The sequence below is a fragment of the Thunnus thynnus genome, chromosome 6, assembly GCF_963924715.1.
Source record: "Thunnus thynnus chromosome 6, fThuThy2.1, whole genome shotgun sequence".
Classification (NCBI taxonomy): domain Eukaryota; kingdom Metazoa; phylum Chordata; class Actinopteri; order Scombriformes; family Scombridae; genus Thunnus; species Thunnus thynnus.
The window spans coordinates 11,163,048-11,186,263 of NC_089522.1; the positions used below are offsets into that span (position 1 = coordinate 11,163,048).

General features: G+C 38.9%; 1 protein-coding gene and 7 non-coding genes across 8 annotated transcripts in view; 1 reads left to right on the forward strand and 7 right to left on the reverse strand.

The window, feature by feature from the left end:
* The first annotated feature begins 98 nt into the window (after nt 1–98).
* LOC137184212 (solute carrier family 26 member 6-like) lies at nt 99–17,968 on the forward strand. The gene is made up of 18 exons (XM_067591667.1): nt 99–249; nt 405–544; nt 1,406–1,516; nt 1,843–1,991; nt 3,524–3,688; nt 5,234–5,386; nt 6,734–6,816; nt 7,131–7,278; nt 8,537–8,650; nt 8,775–8,852; nt 9,703–9,798; nt 9,967–10,073; nt 10,512–10,581; nt 14,149–14,238; nt 14,645–14,824; nt 16,536–16,590; nt 17,246–17,370; nt 17,599–17,968. Exons 1-18 carry the CDS (start codon nt 104–106, stop codon nt 17,626–17,628), a joined length of 2,040 nt encoding a protein of 679 aa, XP_067447768.1. The 5' UTR covers nt 99–103; the 3' UTR covers nt 17,629–17,968.
* Nucleotides 17,969–21,435: 3,467 nt separating this feature from the next.
* On the reverse strand, nt 21,436–21,508 carry trnar-ccu (transfer RNA arginine (anticodon CCU)). The gene has a single exon. It is a non-coding gene; the product is annotated as a tRNA-Arg (tRNA).
* A 394-nt stretch (nt 21,509–21,902) lies between these two features.
* On the reverse strand, nt 21,903–21,974 carry trnam-cau (transfer RNA methionine (anticodon CAU)). Its single transcript has one exon. It is a non-coding gene; the product is annotated as a tRNA-Met (tRNA).
* Nucleotides 21,975–21,980: 6 nt separating this feature from the next.
* On the reverse strand, nt 21,981–22,053 carry trnar-ccu (transfer RNA arginine (anticodon CCU)). The gene has a single exon. It is a non-coding gene; the product is annotated as a tRNA-Arg (tRNA).
* A 448-nt stretch (nt 22,054–22,501) lies between these two features.
* trnar-ccu (transfer RNA arginine (anticodon CCU)) lies at nt 22,502–22,574 on the reverse strand. The gene has a single exon. It is a non-coding gene; the product is annotated as a tRNA-Arg (tRNA).
* Nucleotides 22,575–22,792: 218 nt separating this feature from the next.
* Nucleotides 22,793–22,864, reverse strand: trnam-cau (transfer RNA methionine (anticodon CAU)). The gene has a single exon. It is a non-coding gene; the product is annotated as a tRNA-Met (tRNA).
* Nucleotides 22,865–22,870: 6 nt separating this feature from the next.
* On the reverse strand, nt 22,871–22,943 carry trnar-ccu (transfer RNA arginine (anticodon CCU)). Its single transcript has one exon. It is a non-coding gene; the product is annotated as a tRNA-Arg (tRNA).
* Nucleotides 22,944–23,161: 218 nt separating this feature from the next.
* trnam-cau (transfer RNA methionine (anticodon CAU)) overlaps nt 23,162–23,216 on the reverse strand; it is a 72-nt gene continuing 17 nt past the window's right edge. Inside the window, exon 1 of the tRNA in view lies at nt 23,162–23,216. This exon is cut by the window's right edge and continues 17 nt beyond it. This is a non-coding gene — a tRNA (tRNA-Met).

Sequence of the window (23,216 nt, forward strand, 5' to 3'; positions counted from 1 at the left end):
CTTAAGAAAAGTGCACGAGACACATTAAACTGACACCCTGTATTGCAACAAGAACAAAGTGAAAGTTGACTGTACTGCCAGTAATCATTTAGACTGATTTTAGATGGACACCATTGACCGAAATGGCCTTCCTCACTACAGGCAGTCTTATCTTGCTGTCTCCTTGGACGAAGCACAGCTGGATGTCCTTGGGCAGCGGGTAGAAAAGAAGTCTCTGTCGTTGTTGGAGAGGGTGAAGGCACAATGTTGGTGAGTCAAAAGATAGGTTTTGTTTTCGGCCTTGCTGAATGTCAGTTTGGGCCCTCAACCATGCTTCAGGGCTAACAGATGATTTAGGTCCTTTATCTGAAGCCTTATGACCATAAAGCCTCTATGTGTGTGTGTGTGTGTGTGTGTTCCTCCAGGTGTTCTGGTCCAAGGTTGAAGAACTTTCTGCTGGGCTTTGTTCCTGTCCTGTCATGGCTGCCTCGTTACTCCATCAAAGAAAACGCCATCAGAGACTTGGTGTCTGGAGTCAGCGTTGGGATCATGCATCTGCCGCAGGGTGAGGATGGCAGCAACAGAAAACAATCACATATTGATCACATAAAGTGTTTTTATATGTTTTAAACAACTACAAGCTGCCTGAACAGCATCACATACCTTTGACCTCTTCTTATCATTTTCTTCACATAATTTGGTATATTGATGATGTCTGAAGAAATCTTGATTTTTTTTTTCAATGTAACCTTTAAATTTCTTTGAGATTTGGATTACGATTTCCAAGAGACAGGTTTAAAGCAGAAACATGACTAACATACGTGAAATCTTTTTTACTCAACACGACAGAGACATTCTGAACAAATGGTGCAAGCAAGTATTGTTTCCAGGACCGTAACACCTATGACTGCAAGTCAAGAATGCAATCATATATGATATATCATATATGCTTCTGTGCATGGATAAATACATGCAAAGATGGGGGCTTTAACAATGTACAAACCACGGTTTACATTCTGTACTAAAACAATGGACAACTACTGTCATTTATCACCCAGAGCATGTTAACTGTCTTGTTTTCCTAAAGAATACAAGTCTACTGAAGCATTTGCTTGCCATGTAGCCTACTTTGTATTCCTCTCTTCCTTCTTCTACCTTTTTCCTTTATTTGGCAGTTCTTTATAAATAAATGAAGCCCAAATCACTGAACAGCATATCGCTCCTGTCACACCATCGGAGAAACTTGTACAACTTGACCTCAAGGTGTCTGTGGTCCTTTGAAAGTACAGAATGTTTCATGAGTGCAGAGACCCTGAAATCCCCTGAAAATTCACTGATGAGTTTTAAAAAATGCATTGCCATTTCTGAAGAGTTGAGCTTTTAAAGATACAGGATTTTCATCTCCACTTCTCCTTCTCTTTCACAGGTATGGCCAACGCCATGTTGGCAGGAGTTCCTCCAGTGTTTGGTCTGTACACTTCTCTCTATCCTCTGATCATCTACTTCATATTCGGCACTTCCAGACACCTCTCCATCGGTGACTATCAAATGTTGTCCATATCTAGAAACTATCCAGTGTAGAGTCTTCCCCAGGTTCAGAGCCTTGCTTATCGGCACCTCTGGAAATGTGTTACTGAAGATTATTGTTTAATATTGGCACAAAATATCTTTTCCACACCAGTCAAAATTAGTTGCAAAAAATACAGTTGTTCTATCATAATCTTTAAACTTAAACTTAAGCAATATTGATTAAAGTGTAACTCAGTTTCCACAATTACTATGTGATTACCAAATACTCTTAAACCCAACGATGTAGTATTGAGTTATGAGTTTCTTTACTGTTTGTCTGTTTTCGTGTGACAGGAACTTTTGCCGTCCTGGCCATCATGATTGGGTCTGTGACAGCTAACGTGGAGTTGCTAAGCAACGGCACTGAAGAGAGTCAGGCTGATGTGGAAGCAGCCAAAGTGAATGTGGCTGTACAGCTCACCTTCCTTTGTGGCCTCATACAGGTACACACACACACACAATAGACAATACATGGCTAAATAGTATGCACAGGCACACACTCACCGCTGTGCAACTGACCTCTGACCTCTGACCCTATTATAGAGATGAGCAGGAGAAGAGAATTTCCCAGTAGACATCCACTTAAATATCTCATTTGTTTTCATCATTGTATCTCTATTGTTGTGGATACACAACATGTTGTGTTCTCTATAACAGTCAAACGGCATTGTTGCTTCTTTACCCTTCTTAAATATTACAGAAAATATCTGCCCTAAAATGTTTTAAATCGTGGGGAACCATAGGTATTTGTGATGTCCATGTTATTGTTTGGTATATTTATATTGAATTTATCGGAGGTTTTTACGCACCCCAACCCTCTACATGCAGGTTCCCCTGACCAATCAGTTGGTGTCACAGGTGATGAGAGACGTGAATGATCCCCAACTCACTTCTTACATTGCCGTGAACTTAACCCTCTCTGTAGTGGCAGGCAAATATGTTGCCATGTGTTACCATGTAAATATCAGTTGCCCTGTTTTTTGTCAGTCTCTCAGAATCAAAGAGGCAGCATTTTTCATATATGTTCAACAACTATACAGCGAGACACACAAGAAATCAAGAGATACCAATTTCTACAGCAACAGTGGCATCAATGGACCAGAGTGGAAACAGCCACATCTGTTGGATTTTCACTTTTTCTCAACTTGAAGAACTCACTCTTTAGTCATTGCTCACTTTCCCACATATAAAACTTGCATCTGATTTCAATAGTGTTATACCCAGTAAAAGGCCCTCTGGTAACTGTAGAAAATCATATTGACAAGCAGGTTAAAGGATATGGCTAATTATTTTCTATATTTTTGTTATTGTCAACAACTCAGAGCCAAACCAACAATTAACTCATCCTACTTACAAGTATTGTGCGTGTATTCCTCTGTGCCGTAGACCTCTGTTGTTATCCAAAAACTATTAACATAAATAACTAACTGATAACACATCAATGAGTGACATGTGCCTTCACCGCGAAGAGTTTGAGCATGTCAGTTTGTTTGAAAATGGCTCCAAAGACTAATAATGGCAATCAAGTTTTCAGTCTCCAGAGAGTAGTTCTGTGTAAGGCAGATGCCACTGCACATGTGTGGGAATGCAGTTCAGTTTATAGAGCTTTACTAGCTTGTTGTGTTACCACTATGTCTTGACTTTATACTCAAGTTATTTACAACAAACCATGTAGTACTAAGTCACATGAATATCACCCAGTGCAACAATGTGGCTCATTGATGTGTTTTTAATAGTTTTTGGAGCAATGGAGCTCTATAGCACAGAGGAATAAGATACATCAGGCTTTGGATACACGCACAATACTAGGATCAGGATCAGTTACAGCAAAAAGTCAACTGCAACACATTATGTTATAAAAGCATGACAGATCTTTTAAGTCATGTAGATTATGAAAATACACTGTATCAACCATGCACATGCCAAAAATCTGTGAATTGAAACTGTATGCGTGTGTGTGTGTGTGTTCCCTCAGCTCCTGCTGTACCTGCTGCGTGGTGGTGGTGTGTGTCGCTGGTTGTCTGATCCTCTTATTAGAGGCTACACCACAGCAGCAGGCCTGCATGTGATCGCCCTTCAGCTGCCACTGATGACAGGAATACCTGCACAGAGACACACTGGACTGCTGGCTTCAGCTTGGGTCAGTTGAAACACTGTAGTACCACACATACACACACACACACACACACACACACATACACACACACGCACTCATGTAAGCAAGATTTCACATTGCAAAAGTGTCCTTGGGCAAGACTTTGAAGCCATACAAGCTCTCATAAGGGTTGTTATGTGGCTGACCTCAAGGTTCATGAAAAAAAGAGTTGAAGTCCTCTCTTAGCTAGACTCTGTTCCTTCGGCTTCTGGAATTAAGTGAGTTTTCTTAAAGGGGTTTAATTCATCTGGAAAGCTACTTTCTGTCCATATTCTTTAAGCTAAATGGATATCTAATACTGTACTGGATGGTAGAATTTTGGCATCAGTTCACAAAGATAAACATTTGGTTGGCTCAACATTTATAGCTCCCACAATTTATTGGGTATTAATTGTTTTTGAATGCTAACAAGAGATTGTTTGAGTCCTTAATCTGTTAAAACCACAATAGAAGATACCAATTTAGCTTAAAATATGGACCAAAAACCTTATAAACACATTTTAGCTTTTCACAAAAGCCTGATGAAAGAAGCCATCTGTGTGAGTAACAGATGCTAGCTAACAGAGGGGCGGACTATCAGCAATGAGAATACTTAAAATAAAGTTGTAGTAAAATAGAGTATGACATAATAGCTGACCCTGACCTGTAACTGCATAAAGAGCAAAAAAACTTGAGCATCTCCTTGTGTATAAGTAGCACTTTATTATCATTTTTGCATTATAAACATCTGTACTTTGAATTTGGTTGATCAAAGGGCAATGAGAAGCAGAATGGGGCATTATGGACCTTAGTGGTAGAAGTTGAATTGTGGTATGTAACATCTGAGCTGGAGCGCCTGCCTGAAAAGTTGTTGTGGCTTCAGCGCTGTCCTTGGCTACACCTGGGATACCTGGGGCGTCATCTGTACATACTACATGCAGACCGCAAATTGACGATAATAATGAGTTGAGGTTGTTTGATCAAACTGGAAGACATCTGGACGTCATCTCTATATGTTTCCTGCATTATTTTATGGGAGGTGCTGTGAGATTATGGAATGCAAAGCTGGTCTTATGCAAGCAGATCCAACCAATTTAACTGTCTTGGCAAAAAAATCCCTTTCTGACTGCTGGGATTGCTGCAGTATGTTAGCGATTGTTTGTTCTTTTTCTTGGCACTAGAGGGAGAATTCAAGCTCAATTCACGTCCACATGGACAGCATTTGGAGATGAGTTTGGAAGGTGTCAGGGTGGCTTGTCAGATGTTTGTTGATGGTGGTTTTCTTCTGGCTTCACTGGACCATAACCGAATGTGCACTGGAGCGGTTTAGAGATACGATGGTCCAAACATAACTGACAGGGAAGTGACCTCAAAGCAATAGAAGATGTCCTATTAATAGTTTATAAATGAGTGTACATAAAGTATTAAAGTCAATAAAAAAATATTTATGGTAGTTGAAATTTTAGTTACTTGTTGGTGCATTTTTGGTTTATAAAGGACATACAAAATGTGTGTGCGTGTGTGTTTGCGCGTGTGTGTGTCTTCCTCCAGACTTTAAAGGATGTTCTGTATGGAGTGACCAGTGCTGTACCAGGAACTCTGTCAGTCTCCACGGTTTCTATGGTGATACTCATCGGAGGCAAGATGCTGAATGAGCACTTTAAGAACAAGCTGCCTGTCGCTATACCATGGGAACTTATACTGGTGAGGGATACACACACACACACACACACACATACTTTAGACTCATACCCATAAGATGCACCCAGATGGACAGATGCCACAGTGACGAGCTGATAAATGACTCATAATTATATAAAAATCTGTTGATATCTCCAGAGTCCCTACATACAATACATTTCTGCACCTGGCCACTGATTAATCATCATTCTGTCTTCTGATGGTGTGTTTTTTTTTTTTTTTAATTTAAATTTGCATTATTTTTATTATATTATTTATTTTTTCTGCTTGTCGGTTCTTTAGTTACTATAAGGATTTCAGAGTTTGTCACTGTAACTAAAACCCTAAAATGTAAATATAAATTTCAATTAATATAAAAACTCTTTGATACTTTGAAAAATAAACTACACAAAATTTAAAGGTGCAGTGTATAGGATTTAGTGGCATCTAGTGGTGAGGTTGCAGATTGCAACCAACTGAAAACTCGCCCCCCCCACTTCCCCTTCCAAGCGTGTAGGAGAACATACGGTGTCCACGAAAAACATGAACGTCATTCTCTAGAGCCAGTGTTTGGTTTGTCCATTCTGGGCTACTGTAGAAACATGGTGGTGCAACATGGTGGGCTCCAAGGAACAGGACCCGCTCCCTACGTGGATATAAAGGGCTCATTCTAAGGTAACAAAAACACAACAATTATTATTTTCAGGTGATTATACACTAATTAAAACATACTTATGAATATTATATTCCATTTCTACCAAATCTGTTCTGCTAGATGCCTCTAAATTCTACACACTGCACCTTTAAACAACTGTTTTTTATTAGTTAAAAATTAAATGACTTTTATAATGTGTTTTATAATGGTAATCTGATGCCATAAACAACATGAATGAATAAAAAAAATCAACCTTCAACCCATATTATACCCTTGAAGGGTAAACTAAGATACTGAATGAAACACAGCCTGAAAAAAGAGGCAAAACTTGCCAACAGAGACAATAAACTTCATGCATGCAATGATGGAAAGAACACAAAACCAAACACCTACAAACTGGAAAAGAAGCATCTGATTGGTCATCTTTAAATATTTTAGATGTCTATGTGGGTTCATGTCATTATCTGTTCAATTATTTGAAGTTACAGTATTACATGGGAAGATCAACCCCAAATTGTTGATCATGGATCTGAAAAGATAACCACAACAATGGGCCAACACTATCTGATCATGATAATGTGTATGTTTGTGTACGTGTGCATGTGTACAAACAGACTGACTCATTTGACATTTAGATGCAGAAAACTGTATGTTGTTCTTTTCCAAACTGGACATTCTGTGCAGAAAATGTCACATCCATTGTTTTTCTCCCACAGATTGTCCTGGGTACCATCCTGTCAGTGCAGATGGATCTGGCTGGACAGCACAGAGTCCAGGTGGTGGGACACATACCCAGTGGGTCAGTAGAACTGTGTCATTGTCTATTTTTCCTTGTCATTTCATTTGCTATGTTTAAATATAATTTATAGATACTATAAGACTATTGTGTTGATTTTTCCTTTGACTTAAAGGCTTTTGGATTCAACCCATATGTAAATGTTTTTATTGTAACTTTATTCATGGTAGAATAGTGAGTAATGTGTGAGTAATTCAGCCACTCAGTTTAAATGGTTGGTGATAATTTTTTAGAACATTACTGTTTATTTCTTTTTTTCCCCTTTGAATAATAAATTAGTCATTCAACCTTTATTTCCTCCTCCTCTTCTTCACCAGTCTATCATCCCCAGTCCTTCCGTCTCTCTCGCAGGCTAGAGAGTTGTTCATTCCAGCTCTGTCAACTGCTCTGGTTGGCTTCAGTTTCCTCTCAGCCATGGGCTCAGTGTTCGCCCACAAACATGGCTACCGTGTGAACTCTAGTCAGGTAAATTCACAGCAGTTTTAACTCCTTTAACTTTTGTTGCATGGTCTGCTTTTTGACCATTGCTAAAAAAATGTAGAAAAGTACAGATACATAACCATTAAAAAAGTTTTTTTACGCAAAGTACAAACTTAGACTTGAAGTAAAGGCAGAATCCAGTATGAACCCAATTTTAAAGTAAAGGGGCTATTTTTTGTGCTTATGTTGTTGGGCACTTTCTCTCCTGAGCAAGATACTCCAAAGTACTGTTCTTTAACAAAACATTCTCAGTAAATTACATGCAGCAATATCCTTCTTACAGTGTTACTAGTGTAATATACAGTGCATACAGCAGCTAGAATTGCCAGTAATAAACGGCATGTCTACAGTGTTGCTCCGGTAATCTATCGCTCACTCATGATAAAATGGAACTTCATTGTGTCAACAAAATGCTGCTGTAACTCAGGGGAATGATAAGGGGAGGTGTGTCTGTTATTGCAGTAATTATTGATTACCGATAGACGTCACATAATATTAATGCCTCAAGACCAAAGTAGTGTCCAGAGAATTCTGCAGATGAGAACACGTGTTAAATAAGCCTGTTAAAATCCAGTTCAGAAATAATGATGCAGGGCCACAGCTCTGTTCTCAGCAGTGATCAAGTGGTGCAAAGCAACTTGATGGTTAAAGGTGGGTCTGACTATTCCTTACCAAATGTTCTTTGATGAATTCTGTTTGTAGCTTCATAGAAAGAAAGCTGCTGCAGAGATATTTCTATCAGTCAGACCAGTAGAGTGAGGCAAAATGTTAAATTAGGACATGTAGCATGTGAAAATTTAGTACAAACAAGGAGAACAAACTCTGGTTAGACAACATCCATACAGAACTACTCAAACATGCATTGTGAAGGTCTTGTGAAGTGTCCATTGATTAAGAAGAGTAATGCTACAAATTGACTGCAGTGAAAAGAATGTAAGTGCCTGTTTGCTAAAAATGTATCAGAGTTGATCTCCTGAATATAAGAAATACTGAATGATGAAAGTGAAGTACCAAACTTTGTATTTTAAGATAACTAATGGAATACTCAAGATTTGTAACAAATCCTTCAGGCTTTTGGCTTATTGAGCTCTAAACTCAGCAATAAGACCATAGTTATTTAACCCTTTCAAACCCTGGAATAATATTTTTGAAAGATTACCCTAATCCTAAGATATTATTTTAGAGCCTGAACAAATAAAAACATGATAACTTTTCAAATTCCTGTGGTCTGTTGCTGCCTCAGGACCTGCTGGCTCTGGGTCTGTGTAACACTGTAGGAGGATTGTTCCAGTGCTTCGCTGTCAGCTGCTCCTTCTCTCGCAGTATGGTCCAGGATAGTATCGGTGTCAAATCACAGGTATCCCATTAAACCCAAAAGTCACCTTTGTGATTGTTAAAGAGGTATTTTTCTTCTTCATTGTCTATTTTTTTCCCCTCATTGGTCCTTTTTTCTTCTTTTGTGTTTTGATCTACTTTCTTAGATGGCAGGTTTGGTATCAGCTTTGGTGATTCTAACCATTTTGTTGAAGATCGGTCATCTCTTTGAGCAGCTGCCAAAGGTAAAGTGCATCTGTGATAATAAATATCATTTATGTTTGTCATATAAGCTGTTAAACAAGGCCTCACATTTTTTCTGATGGGTGCCAAAGACATGAACGTGTCATCATTGTGTTTTTTATACTGTTGAGTTGTTAAAGACTTGGTGAATCGTGATCAACATTTACTTTTTAAAGTCATAAACGAATCTACAAATCATGAAGTGAGAACCAGTAGCATCACTGGGTCTCTAAAAGGTTAATGTCACACGATACACAACACAGAAATAAAAAACAATCTACAGAAGAGACATGATTGTGGTGCCAGTGCATGGAGCAAATTCAGGTGTTACGACATACAGATGCCAAATCATTGATATATAATGTAAATAGCAATGTGCCCAGGCTAGATCCTTGTGGGACACCTTTGGACAGACGGAGGGCAGCTGACTGATGATTCTGTACAACAAAGTTTGTGTCGCCAGTTCTTCAGAAAATATGACTTCAAATAAACCACCATTATGAATTATAGAACTTATCAATCAATCGATCAATCAATTTTTATTTATATAGCGCCAAATCACAACAAATGTCATCTCAGGGCACTTTTCACACAGAGCAGGTCAAGACCATACTCTTTAATTTACAGAGACCCAATAATACCCCCATGAGCAAGCACTTGGCGACAGTGGTAAGGAAAAACTCCCCTTTAACGGGTAAAACCTCAAGCAGAACCCAGCTCTTGGGTACACACTAAAATATCAGTGAAGACGTTTTAAGAAATGCAAGTCATACTTCAGCTGGGTGACGCTCACTGTTCAGATGATTCACAAGTCTTAGCCGGTGTTCAGTAATACTTTACTGTTTGTTCCAGGCAGTATTGGCAGTGATCATCGCTGTGAACCTGCAGGGGATAGTGGCTCAGATCAAAGATGTGTGTGTGCTCTGGAAGTCTGACAGATTAGACCTGGTGGGCCACACACACACACACACACACACACGCACACGCACACACACACACACTCACAATTTTCATTGTAGTTTATCATTTTTCAAGCTCATAGCACAGAGCCCTAGTCACAAACAGCACTAATCCCCACCTGATCACCTTTCATCTCTCCTCCCATCTTTCCCTCAGCTGGTGTGGGTCACGTCTTTGATTTCCACTCTGGTCTTTAACCTGGACCTGGGTCTGGCTGTGGCCGCTGGCTTCTCTCTACTCACATTCATCTACAGAACACAACAGTCAGTATTAAATATCATTTTACTGGTGCTACATGGAACAAAGTAAAACAAAAATATTAATGATCTTTGCAGTGGAATACAAAGGCGCTCATGAAACTAACATGAGACACAATAGAACAAATTTAATGATGGTTTGTAAAATTCTGCATTTGGGACCTTTAATTATTATTGTGTCTGATCATATTGTTTATTTACATGTTTAAAGAGATCAGGAGGGTAACACAAGGGTGTTCCTTTTTGTTGTTCTTTCATGATATTGTACTGAGGCAAAGACTGAGTTGATTTGTCTTGTCTTCATTTATTTATTTATTTTTTTCATAGATCTTAAAACTTTTGTATTTCCTTCCCTCCTCTCACTTGTCTCCCAGGCAGACTTGCACTCTCATTAATATTCCCCTCTGTCTCTCTCCCGTCTTTCATCTTGTCCTCGTCTTCCAGCTCCTCCACTGTTGTTTTGGGTCGTATTCCCGGTACAGACTGTTACAGAGATGTGGGACTCTACACTGAGGTAAACTCAATCTGTTTCACAGCTCTCATGACAAGTTTTTGAAAAACCTGTTTGATTAAAGTTTGGTTCGAGGTTGAGTTGAGTTGAGTCCTAAGGTAATTAGGAAATTACATGAAAGAGAAAACACAATCCAACCAAACGCTTTGAACATTCATACTTTTTTGTCATCATCTGCCATCTCTGTTCTGTGTTCATTAACTTGACGTTACTTTTGTCTGGATTGGGTGATTTGAATTAAAAGTTACTTCAAGGTTTAGAAGTTGTGTTACCACAGTGGGTTTAGGAGCATGATAGAATTGTTGAAATACTTTCACAACTATAGTAAACAACCAGAAGATGCAGTTCATTTATCTGAAGAAGAGGCTGCTTTTTTAACTTTTTATTAGTTGACAGAAGCAATTTCTTTCCATGAGTCCAAACCAACAACTGAGTCAGTAACTCATTAAGAACTCAGTAGGTTTTATCTGAACTCTTCTCTGACTGTTTTTCTTAAAACTTTATTTGGAGTTTCTATTCTTCTTCTCCACCAGCCACCACTCTTATGTCTGTATGCTAAATATGGAGCTAGAGCAACCAGGTGAATAGCTTAACTAAGCATGAAGACTGTAAACAGCGGGATGTAGCTAACTTGGCTCTGTCCAAAGTTTTAAAAAAATCCACCCACCAGCATCTCTAAAATTTACAATTAGCATGTCTCATTTGTTTAATCTGTGCACAAACAGAAAAGTAAAACTGATGTTACATCGTTGCTTCTGGTGAGGACAAGAGTCCAGGAATTATGTCAGTTCAAGAGTTACTTACTGCATGTAACACATGTTTTTTGTACACATTAAAAAAATTAGATATGACCTGTTAATTAGTGAGCTTTAGATGTGTTGGTAGGTGATTTTGTTACCTTTGGATAGAGCCAGGCTAACTGTTTCCCCGTGTTTCCAGTCTTTATGCTAAGCTAAGCTAACTAACTGTACAAACATGACAGTGGTATTGACCTTCTTATCTAACTCTGAGCAATAAAGCAAACACGCATATTTCCCAAAATGTAGTACTTTTCCTTTAATTAAGTTGTTGCTCACTTTGTTAAACAATTATTGAATTGTAATGAGTTGGAAAGATGGTAGAGTTGTTACAAGTCCAAAACATTCAACTCACTTCTTGAAGTCACCTGTCATATATGGTCTATTTTTTGCTTCTAGCTCATTATGATCTTCTTCTGTTGCCACCCTCCTCTCATAATGTTTCTCTGCAGCTGAGCTACAAAACTTTTTACCAAACTTCTTCAAATACTTTGTCAGATACATGCAGCTGAGTTCAAATTTGAATTCACAGAAGTTGCTCAAGTTATTAACATTTTATCCCACCAGTGTTACTGTTGGACTTGAAATTTGAAAACAAGTACAAATACTATACAACTTTACAAAAATACTATTGTTACACTGGTACAAATAACTACTTTCATACTAATATACTAATATGTAGTATGGAAATGAAAAATACAATCTACGGTCTGTCTGTCTATATAATTAAACAAAATGGTGTTTCACTGTGTGAATTTAATAATCTAATGGTTCATAATTGGCCTCCAATATGCCAAAGACTGACTCACACTGACCTTAAATGATTGCTGATGATCTTAGCTGACTGCAGGCTCTGGACGTGCATATCTAAACTGTCATCAGTGTGAAACACAGTCAATAATGGATTCTCCACAGCCTGTCTTGGATGTGCCCATGAAACACATTCTGCTTTCAACTGGATCACAGCATTTGCAATGCAAATGCAAATCAATGTGGCGAGCATTGGATGGGTACCGATGTGCAAGATGTAGATCCATGTCGATCTGAATGAGTGCCAGTTTTTAATGGAAAGGGATTTGAGAATAAAAATAGATCTTAAAGTTTTATGTTTAAAAAGTTTGGAAATGATTTTGGATTGACAATATTTCACTATCTGTACATAATTGGGTTTTAAATACTGCAGGAAATCACTAAATCACTGCATCCTCAACATGTAAAGCAACACTAATTAACACCAAATTCTCCACTGAAGGTCAGTATTTTATAAGCTTAATGAAGCACTCTGAACGGTGCAACTGTCACGCAGCCAAAACACACTAAAAATAAATCCCTGGCTGAAAACCACCATCTGCCACACATCAAAACACCAAACTGTCACCAAAGGCAATCTGTCTAGCTCAGAGCATCAGTGAATTCCTGTCAACGTCTCGCTCTCTCTGTTCCCTCCACTTCATTCTCTCCTCAATCTGTTACACTAGTGGCTGCAGCACAACTCGCCTTTGTGCAATTTGTCAAGTACATATTATGCATTCGTAATGGTGTAAGTCCTCCATCATTAATTCATTTTGTATACATGACCCTATTCTTTCTTTTTTCTTTTGTTGATCGTACACTGTAGAAGCAGATTAATTTCATGAAACAGAAAGACTCTTCAAATCCTCATTTATCAAACTGGTTCCTTACATGTTACACAAGCATAAAACAGCCAAACTTTGTTTTGCCCAGATGCAGTAGATCCTTTATGGCTTGGCACTAATTCAATAGGATATGCACAGTTTGCTTAGGTGAAATAAATTTGGATTGAACAGTAGCTGACAATGAGTCTTACTAAAGCCATTATCCGTCCATTTTGATTTTTGTTATTAGGCTACAATAAAATATCTCCAAGATGAGAAAAACAAGGTTCTTACCTTTTGTTTTTTGTTTGTTTGGAGATTTTGCCTCAGTGTTTGACCTCAAAATGAAGTCTCTCAGCATCTAGGTCACAGTTCTAAAAATAGTTAAAGATAAATTATTTGTCATAACAATAAAAAAAAATTCATACAAACATGAAAGATGGTGTAGTCTTTGAGAAGTAAGGGATAAAAATACAATTTATAGCAAAATGGAAAGAGTGAGTACATCTGTTAGAAAAAGCTGCAACTGAAGGACCAATCACAGTATTGTTGTTGTTTTTTTTTTTACTTTAATATTTGTGTCAAAATTTCCTCTCTTTAATTAAAATTGTAATCAACATACCAAAATAAATGAGAAAAAGACAAGGGAAGTACAATAACAAGCAAAAGGATGGAGTCTTTACAAAAAAAAGGATCTTATTGTTAGACTCATTTTATAATGAATTCATCACTATAGTCTGTGAATCTTCATGGTAAAATATGAAATAAAAAAAAGCAATTCTTCCTTTAACATTTCCTTCAAAATGACATATTCTGATATATACTGTACTAGATGGCACATAGGTGGTAGTTTTAGAGCCTAAGTTCTGTGTTTTTTGTTAATAACGAACAGAATTGATACATATTGATGAGCGTGACCGTTTTTCTCGATCTACTATGATCTGCAAGCAGAAGGCAGCGCAGCACTTGTTTTATGTCTAATGTCAGTTACTGTAAGTGAACCAGATTGCTGTTGCAAATTCTGACCCTCTGTCTGGGGTGTCACTATTGTGCTAAGTTATCACATAGAGATGCTCAAAATTAAATTCATTTTTTTTTGTTTTTAAATTTTGAGCATATAATTTATTAAAAATTCTGTATGTGTGTGTTTTTAACAGGCAAAGCAAGTTCCTGGCGTGACGATACTCTCCTGTTCCAGTCCTATTTACTTTGCCAACTCTGAGCTGATCTTCACAGAGATCAGAGAGGTGCCAACAAATGCAGACACACACACACACACAAAGAGCAGGGTGAAATGAATTAATATTATTGGAAAGATGGAGAGAGAAAAAGAGATGATTTTGAGTGAAATTGTTCAAGATTGATAGATGGGCTTGTAATTGTAATTGGGAGAGTAAATGAGGGTGCATTCCTTGCACATGATCCAAATATCTGGACATATGTTTTCAAGCTGCAGTGCCTCCACCTGCTCTGTACAATATTCAAGGTGTGTGTATGCAGCTGGCATGTGTGTGTGCGTGGCTGATTTTGTGCTTTGATCCCTCCAGTTGGAAAAGGGAAAACTCACAGGAATGTTTGAAGAAATTTTCCATTTCACCATGTGTTATACGGCAGCTGAACTAATTTTCCACAACTTTTCCAATCTGTATCCAGACAGTGAGTCGCGGTCAGAAGGAGAACCCAGCTGGAGTCCATACCTCTCCCTCCTCCTCTTCCTCCTCCTCCTCTCCTCCCTCCTCCTCAGCCCAGTTACTGACACACACTCATTGCTTGGTTCTGGATCTCAGCTCGGTCAATTTCATGGACTCTGTGGCCATGACAGCACTTTGCAAGGTGAGTAAAAAAAAAAACTGCCCAAAGATCATCTGTCAATCAAACAGTGTGGGCGATACTGTGGTATCTTTTTTTTTTTTTTCTTAACTGAGGTTTTTGTAGGTGATGCTCTTTTCTTTGTCACTGACATCTATCATCACTCACACTGTTTTCTCTGTCATCCAAACCAGGAGTTTAACACATATATAATCTCTCATGCAACAAACTATCTTTCTTTGGAAAGACCCACCAAACACTTAATATTTTGAGCAGCAAATGAAAAAGCTTTGAATAACTGATTTTTGGATGAAAATGTATGATGATTTATTGTTTGGCAATAGGAACTAGCTAAGCTGATGTTCATTTATTTTATGTGGTAGAATTTTGCTTTGATCAGAGTCCATAGAAGTACTGTAGTATGTTGGCCGTAGAAAATGTGCAAATGAAGATTTACTGTTCTATATGAAGACTTACATATCATTTGGTAACATTAAATAAAGTCTGCTGTGGTATATATAGTATAATGTCTGAAATCCCTCTTTTAAATGTTCTTTTTTGAGAACTCAGCATTAATAATACTGTATAAATACAAGAAATATCTGACAAAGACAGTCCCTTCATGGCCAAAAAAATTACTGTAATTCATGCACTTATGAAGCAATAATCACAATTAAACACACCAGTTTTTTTAAATTTTATTTTATTTAATCAGGTAGTCTTGTTAAGATCTCAACTTGTTAATAAGAAACATTCATAGTCAGACAACCACAAAACCAGCATATTAAAATAACACAAATAAGGATAGACAACCACAAATTAAGTGACAAATGGTACTTACTTTACGTCCATCCAACCTTGTGGAAAAATGAGCGATGAGGAGCACAAAAGTTGTTATTAGTGAAGTGTAACTGTGATGAACAGGGTTTAACTGCTAAAGTAATGATGAAGCATCGTGTCAAGTGCAGACTTTGACTTGACTGAACAATAGTTTCATGCTTAGGAAAAGAAGGCATTTAATTCTATACAGAAAGCCTAGTTTGATTTTAAATGGTTGAGTCAAATATCTTGAAGAACAGTCTGCTGTCAAATATTTGTACAACTATTTGTACCGGTGTCACTGTTGTGATACCGGTATAAATACTCGTACCATTTTAAATTTCAATAGCAGTCACTTGATGGGTGTGGGGAATACCGTGTACTTTATCTTATCTGCATTTAAAACTAAATTTATTTTTACCCACAACTGATGTATTTTTGCAGTTTAATTTTGTCTGTTAAGATGAGAACAGCAGCATATGTTGGTTCAAATGGATATCAGTTTTCAGATCTAAACCTGCCGATTGTGTCGTTTTTTTCTACTCATGAAAACTGCTTCAGTGATTGGTTGACCTCACGATGACTTATTTCTGCTGACCAAAGATATATGCAACAAATTATTATGTAAGGCTAGACAAGATGTCTAGTCATTGCACATTAGATAATGAAAATATGACACACACCCTCTTACACAAACACACACCTCACAGCTTTTGATTAATAGATAAGTTACCAGTCATACTGATATGACTTAGTTATCTCTTCCTCCTCTTTGCCCTTAATGATAAAAGAAGAAAATTCATTCACCGGCCCCACAGAGTCAACACGTGCTTGAGTATGAGTGTATGAGAAAAGAAAAAATATTCATGATGTTTGTTCACAAGGTCCATGTATGTGTGTATGTGTTATTCAACAGGTTGTAGAGAGCCTGGGAGTCCAGGGTGTCAGCACGTTTCTGGCAGCTTGCCCAGGTCAGTTTTATGTTTCATACTCACTTATCTCCTATAGTATGACTCTGTTTCTCTGTCTCACACCCATTTGCTCACTTGCTCATACACCCATGATATTTTTCTCCAGTGCTGGATTGTGTGTGCATATTTGTGAGTGCAGTTGTGTGCAGAAAGCTTTTTAACTCAGTTTCCCACCGACAATCACATAATGTAATTGTGTGTTTGTGAGAGTGTGTGCTACTATTTCTACAGATCACTTACCCATTTACAGTCACATGATAGTGAATACATGATATGTGTGTGTGTGTGCGCACCTGGGTTTGTGTGTTACTGTTATCACAGGTCAGACCACCTCTCCCATTCTGTAGCTCTGTTTGAAATGTTTTCCTGTCCTTTTCCTGTAGCTATCGTTATTTTTCCAACCTGGGCAGAGTCTTATTTTTTTTTTCACTTAAAACCATCATTCTTGTCAATTAGGAAACTATCATGCTTAATTTTAGAGACATAGGTACACAGCAACATCACTACACAGCTGTACAACAGAGTACAACAACAAGCAATCAGACAGGCTGAATATATAACGTTTAATAGTTCACTGCACTGCAGAATGCATCAAGTGAAAACTTTGAAGTAGAATATAAAGTTTCTGAACCTAAGGTATTCTGTGCGTCCACAGAGAGAGTTTTATCCCAGCTCCAGACTCAGGGTTGTATACCAGACAGCCTGCCCAGTTCATGTCTCTTCCCATCAGTCCATCATGCTGTCCAGCGCTGCCTCAGCACCCTTCCCAGGCCTCTGGAGGTATGCACTGTCCTGCTTCCATGTTCAACCATACTGCAGACATACAAAAAAAATGTTTAATGTAGCATTTGAGATTTATTTTCAATAGGATGGTCTGTGAGCCCTACTGTAAGACAACAAATCTTTAAAAATATATGCTACAATCAGGAAAAGATAATCATGTATCTATTTTGAAGATCTGGTTCCAGAGTTTTAATGCTTGTATAATTTATTGTCATCTCTTCTAAGGAAATCAACCCAGATGCAAGTGAATGTTGAACCTACAACTTGACTGGTGCTTTTAAACAGGACTGTAACCTCACAGTAACAAGAGGACAGAAAGAACTTCCTGAGGTAATAGTTCAGTTTTTAAGGTGGTGGACGGAACAATCACAGCTTCATGTTTTGTTTTTCTTTTGAAATACAGTCATTAACACCTTAAACAGTATGTATACGCCTGCACTTTTGACACATTTTCAAACAATAAATGTAACTGTTCCCCAATTTGCACTATTATTGACCTCTCTGTCATGATGTATTTGAGATTTGATTAAAGGATAAGTTGACAATTTTTCAAGTCTGTCCTAAAACAATAGTCAGGTGCCCTAATGAACACTGACACTTTCAGTGTAGGTGATGGGGAACAAAATTCACAGTCCTTTTTATTCAAATGTTTATTTGAGCTAATGAGGCTTCAGCAGTCCGAATTAGTCAAATCAAGTCTTTCAAAGTTACTGTCTTTTTAATGCCGAATTCCCTTTCTGTTACTATACTTCTACTGCAGCTGAAGAGGGAAAACTGTCTGTTGAGACTCAAAAAGGGAATTTTTTACTAAAAAGACTTATTTGACCAACTGATACAGCTGAAGCCTCATATTATCACCATTACCATCACTTGCATTGTAAGTGCATTTGGAAAGGATCTTCAAATGAGCAGTATCAACAGGATTGATAAAAGCAAGAAAAACTTGTTTTAATGTTTATATGGAAACCTGACTGTTGTTTTAAGACTGACTTGAAGGCCAACCAGCGGCCAGTAACACACTGTTAGCACAGGATAGTATTTGATCCATCACCCTCTGGGTTATGGGCCCAGTACACTTCCACTGCACCACTCTGCTCACATCAAATGTTGTTCAAACCCGCAGTCTCTGGTTTAGGAGGCCAGTGCCTTATCCATTAGGTGTTGTGCAATAACTTAGTATGAATATAATAACTTTGAATGTAAAAAATGAAGGTGCTCAGTCTACAGAGTGACAGTGTACCTACAGTTAGTACAAAACTATAATGACTCAGCACTCTTGTGGGGAGTTGACTGTTTTCATAATTACGTCACAGTCTCAGTCTGTCCTGTGTGTTTTGGATGAAGTGACAATGGCAGTGTTGTCTTACTGTAGGTGACACAGACAGCCTGTGTGAAGAACAGAAAAATATACAGATGCCCATCCCACTTTTTTTGTTTTTCAATTTCTCTTCCTTGTAGAGAAGTGTATGTTGTACCTTTCACTTCCAGCAAAGCAATTCCACTAATTTGATATCTTGATTTGATATCGTTACTTGACAGTCAGACTGTTACAAAAGTTGCTTTCATATGCAGAAACAGCATCAACACAAGACAGAAGATGGCTGTCAAAACCTCAGTGTGTTCTAACAGTGTATTAAGGTTCAATGTGTTTTAAAATACTTTTAGGTTTTGATGAATTTATTCAGACATATACAGTACATAATTGGTTGAGTATATTATGATGTCTAAACTGTATGGGTATTTTTCTTTTATAGGTTTTGATGAGGGCTTTTCAAGAATGTATCAGTAACACTTAAGCAATGTGTTCACAATATGCTCTTAAAATTACAATCGGTGTTACTGTAATGTGAAGGATGATTTTTAGTTATAATGTGAACCAAGCAAGAGATTCAACAAGTGTAACAATCCTCCATTTGTGTGATAGGATTATGTTAGGATTGACACTGCAGTCTATATACAGTATAAATAATGTATATATTTGTAATACAACATAAAGACTAATCAGCCAGTGTGGTTTGTTGTGGTTTGTTTCTCTTTCTGTTTTCCCTGTTTCTGTTTTTACTGTGTTTCACTGCCTGTTCTTCCCTTAGTGAATGCTTGCCTTGCTCTGTGTTGGTAACATAACATTGTGCTGCAGTTTATGTTGCCAGAACTCTCTATAAAATATTTAGATATCAAATTCCAAGTAAACGTAAAAATAATAATAATACAAAATACAGCTTTTAAAATTTAATTGGCAATGATGTTTCAGCTAGTGCATGTCCTAGACATTCAATATTACAGCTGAGTCATTAATGATAAGAAAGGTTCACTGATTCATTAAAGTAATATTAGAGTCATAATCAATTCCTCCCTGTTATTGGCCTCATAAATAATAACCAGTTATCTGTTACCACCCTTGTGTGTCATACTGAGGAAATTAACAGAGGGATCAGAGGTCAAAGATCATAAAAGTCCACTGCTTACATCTTGCCGTATTTAAATACACGTCGTCATGGAAGTTTTCTTTCTCTGGTGTGGTAAACTGAACTGGCCTCCCGCTACTTGAAGCAGGCAGAAAAAGTGCTATGAAGAACCTCAGAGGTTAAGAGGCTGTTTTTTCTGGAAGTGAAACCAAGTTTTTGTTCAGAGATCTTAGAGGAATTAATATCCTCTCCTTACTGAAAACAGATTTTCATCTCCTGAGGATCAAACTTCACCAGACAACTGGACGCCTGTCTCTTCTGCCTCCTCTGTCACTTGTCCTCTGTCTTATCCTCTATGATGAGTGAGAAAATACTGAAAACAAGTGAACATCAAAACTTAAAAAAAAAAAAAAAAAAAAAAAAAAAAAAATAGAAACCTGTGCTGACAAAAGCCAAAAGGAGAAACATGTTTGACCAAAAAGTTACTGTGAAATAAGAAAATTAAACTACACATTCATCAGACAGTAAAGTGTCAGATCTAAACATAAAGTGGGAGACGTGATCAAGGACATCCACTAATATAAGATTTTTGATCCATTTACCTCTACGTTATGGATCCAACAAGGGTCTCTGCTGTCAGTCACCCCAGGTGGGATGCAAAAGCACAATCCTTGGCTTAGGAAACCAGTATCTTATCCACTAGACAGCTGGGGTTGCAGTCGCAGTACAGGCACACAGGTAGAGAGACAATGTGGAAAATGTAGAGAGGGGCATAAACAGCAGGGAGCAAACACATCACAACAAAGCACTAAACACAACACAAAGCACGGGGAACGTGAGAAGCAGTGATGTACTGAACTAACAATGCTGGTGAAAAGCACACGAGAATCAAAAGAGGCAAGTAGCTCAGTATGTCCACAGCCTCAATTATTTTGCTAACATCTATCATTTCATAGTTGGGATATGAACCTAAAACTGCAAAGAAACATTTAGATGCCTACATTAAATCACTTTTCATATTGTTCCATCACTTCCCTACGGATGATAGCACAGATGTTATATCTTTATAGATGGTATATGTCTTTGTCCACGAAAGCCGATCAGTGTGATATTGTTAAGCATGATGATCATGAGCTTGAAATCAATTACACTCACTGACCCATTCACAACAACAAAAAATGTGGGTTTAATTCATGTCACTGTGTCTGAAAGTAAAACGCTTTTAGCAGAGGATGGTTTCGATCCACAACCTCTGAGTTACGCACACAGCATGCTTCCGCTGCTGTCATTCCCCAGATTGGATTCAAACCCACAATCCTTAGTTGAGAAGAACAGTGCCTTATCCATTAGGCCACTGTGGCTTCAATAACTTTCCCTACAAATAGACAATGTAGGGAGGGACATAAAAAGCGAGCAGAAATTTATGGGAATTGTCTCATCCAGTGTGTTTGGAGGTTGACCCAGTAGGACTGAAACTCAAGATATCCCTGCTTTAGGAGGCCAGTGCCTTATCCATTAGGCCACTGGGACTTCCCTTCCTACATCCTTTGAGGCCAATTAGCCACCAGGAAAACAATGCTAGCAGAGGATGGTTTCGATCCATCGACCTCTGGGTTATGGGCCCAGCACACTTCCGCTGCGCCACTCTGCTGTCAGTCACCCCAGATGGGACTCGAACCCACAATCCCTGGCTTAGGAGGCCAGTGCCTTATCCATTAGGCCACTGGGGCTTCAGTGACTTTCTCTATGCATAGACAGTCTAGAGAGGCACATAAATAGGGAGCAAACGTGTCACAACAAAGCAGTGAAAACATGAGGACAACAAGACAAAAGCAGTGATTCAGTGAAGCAACATTCCTGTAGTGTTACATATGGTCTACAGGTATAGTTTGTGGGGACCATTGCTGCCTTAGGTAGATTATGTCAATTCAGTCATGTTGACCTTTCAGCTATTCTGACATGTAGCACATAATTCAACATTTAAGGGAATTGCAAGATCCAAAGTTTCTGAAGGGGGAACCATGCGGACTGAAACTCAGGATATCTGTCTTCCAACTCTATGGAGTGCTTCTGACATATAACTGTCCTGTCTTTAAAGCCAACTAGCTACCACTGAAAGTTTGTTAGCAGAGGATGGTTTCGATCCATCGACCTCTGGGTTATGGGCCCAGCACGCTTCCGCTGCGCCACTCTGCTGTCAGTCACCCCAGATGGGACTCGAACCCACAATCCCTGGCTTAGGAGGCCAGTGCCTTATCCATTAGGCCACTGGGGCTTCAGTGACTTTCCCTACAAATAGACAATGTAGAGAGGGACATAAAAAGCGAGCAAAAGTTCATGGGAATTGCCTCATCCAGTGTGTTTGGAGGTTGACCCCACAATCCCTGGCTTAGGAGGCCAGTGCCTTATCCATTAGGCCACTGGGGCTTCAGTGACTTTCCCTACAAATAGACAATGTAGAGAGGGACATAAAAATCGAGCAAAAGTTCATGGGAATTGCCTCATCCAGTGTGTTTGGAGGTTGACCCAGGAGGACTGAAACTCAAGATATCCCTGCTTTAGGAGGCCAGTGCCCTATCCATTAGGCCACTGGGACTTCCCTTCCTACATCCTTTGAGGCCAATTAGCCACCAGGAAAACAATGCTAGCAGAGGATGGTTTCGATCCATCGACCTCTGGGTTATGGGCCCAGCACGCTTCCGCTGCACCACTCTGCTGTCAGTCACCCCAGATGGGACTCGAACCCACAATCCCTGGCTTAGGAGGCCAGTGCCTTATCCATTAGGCCACTGGGGCTTCAGTGACTTTCCCTACAAATAGACAATGTAGAGAGGGACATAAAAATCGAGCAAAAGTTCATGGGAATTGCCTCATCCAGTGTGTTTGGAGGTTGACCCAGGAGGACTGAAACTCAAGATATCCCTGCTTTAGGAGGCCAGTGCCCTATCCATTAGGCCACTGGGACTTCCCTTCCTACATCCTTTGAGGCCAATTAGCCACCAGGAAAACAATGCTAGCAGAGGATGGTTTCGATCCATCGACCTCTGGGTTATGGGCCCAGCACGCTTCCGCTGCGCCACTCTGCTGTCAGTCACCCCAGATGGGACTCGAACCCACAATCCCTGGCTTAGGAGGCCAGTGCCTTATCCATTAGGCCACTGGGGCTTCAGTGACTTTCCCTACAAATAGACAATGTAGAGAGGGACATAAAAATCGAGCAAAAGTTCATGGGAATTGCCTCATCCAGTGTGTTTGGAGGTTGACCCAGGAGGACTGAAACTCAAGATATCCCTGCTTTAGGAGGCCAGTGCCCTATCCATTAGGCCACTGGGACTTCCCTTCCTACATCCTTTGAGGCCAATTAGCCACCAGGAAAACAATGCTAGCAGAGGATGGTTTCGATCCATCGACCTCTGGGTTATGGGCCCAGCACGCTTC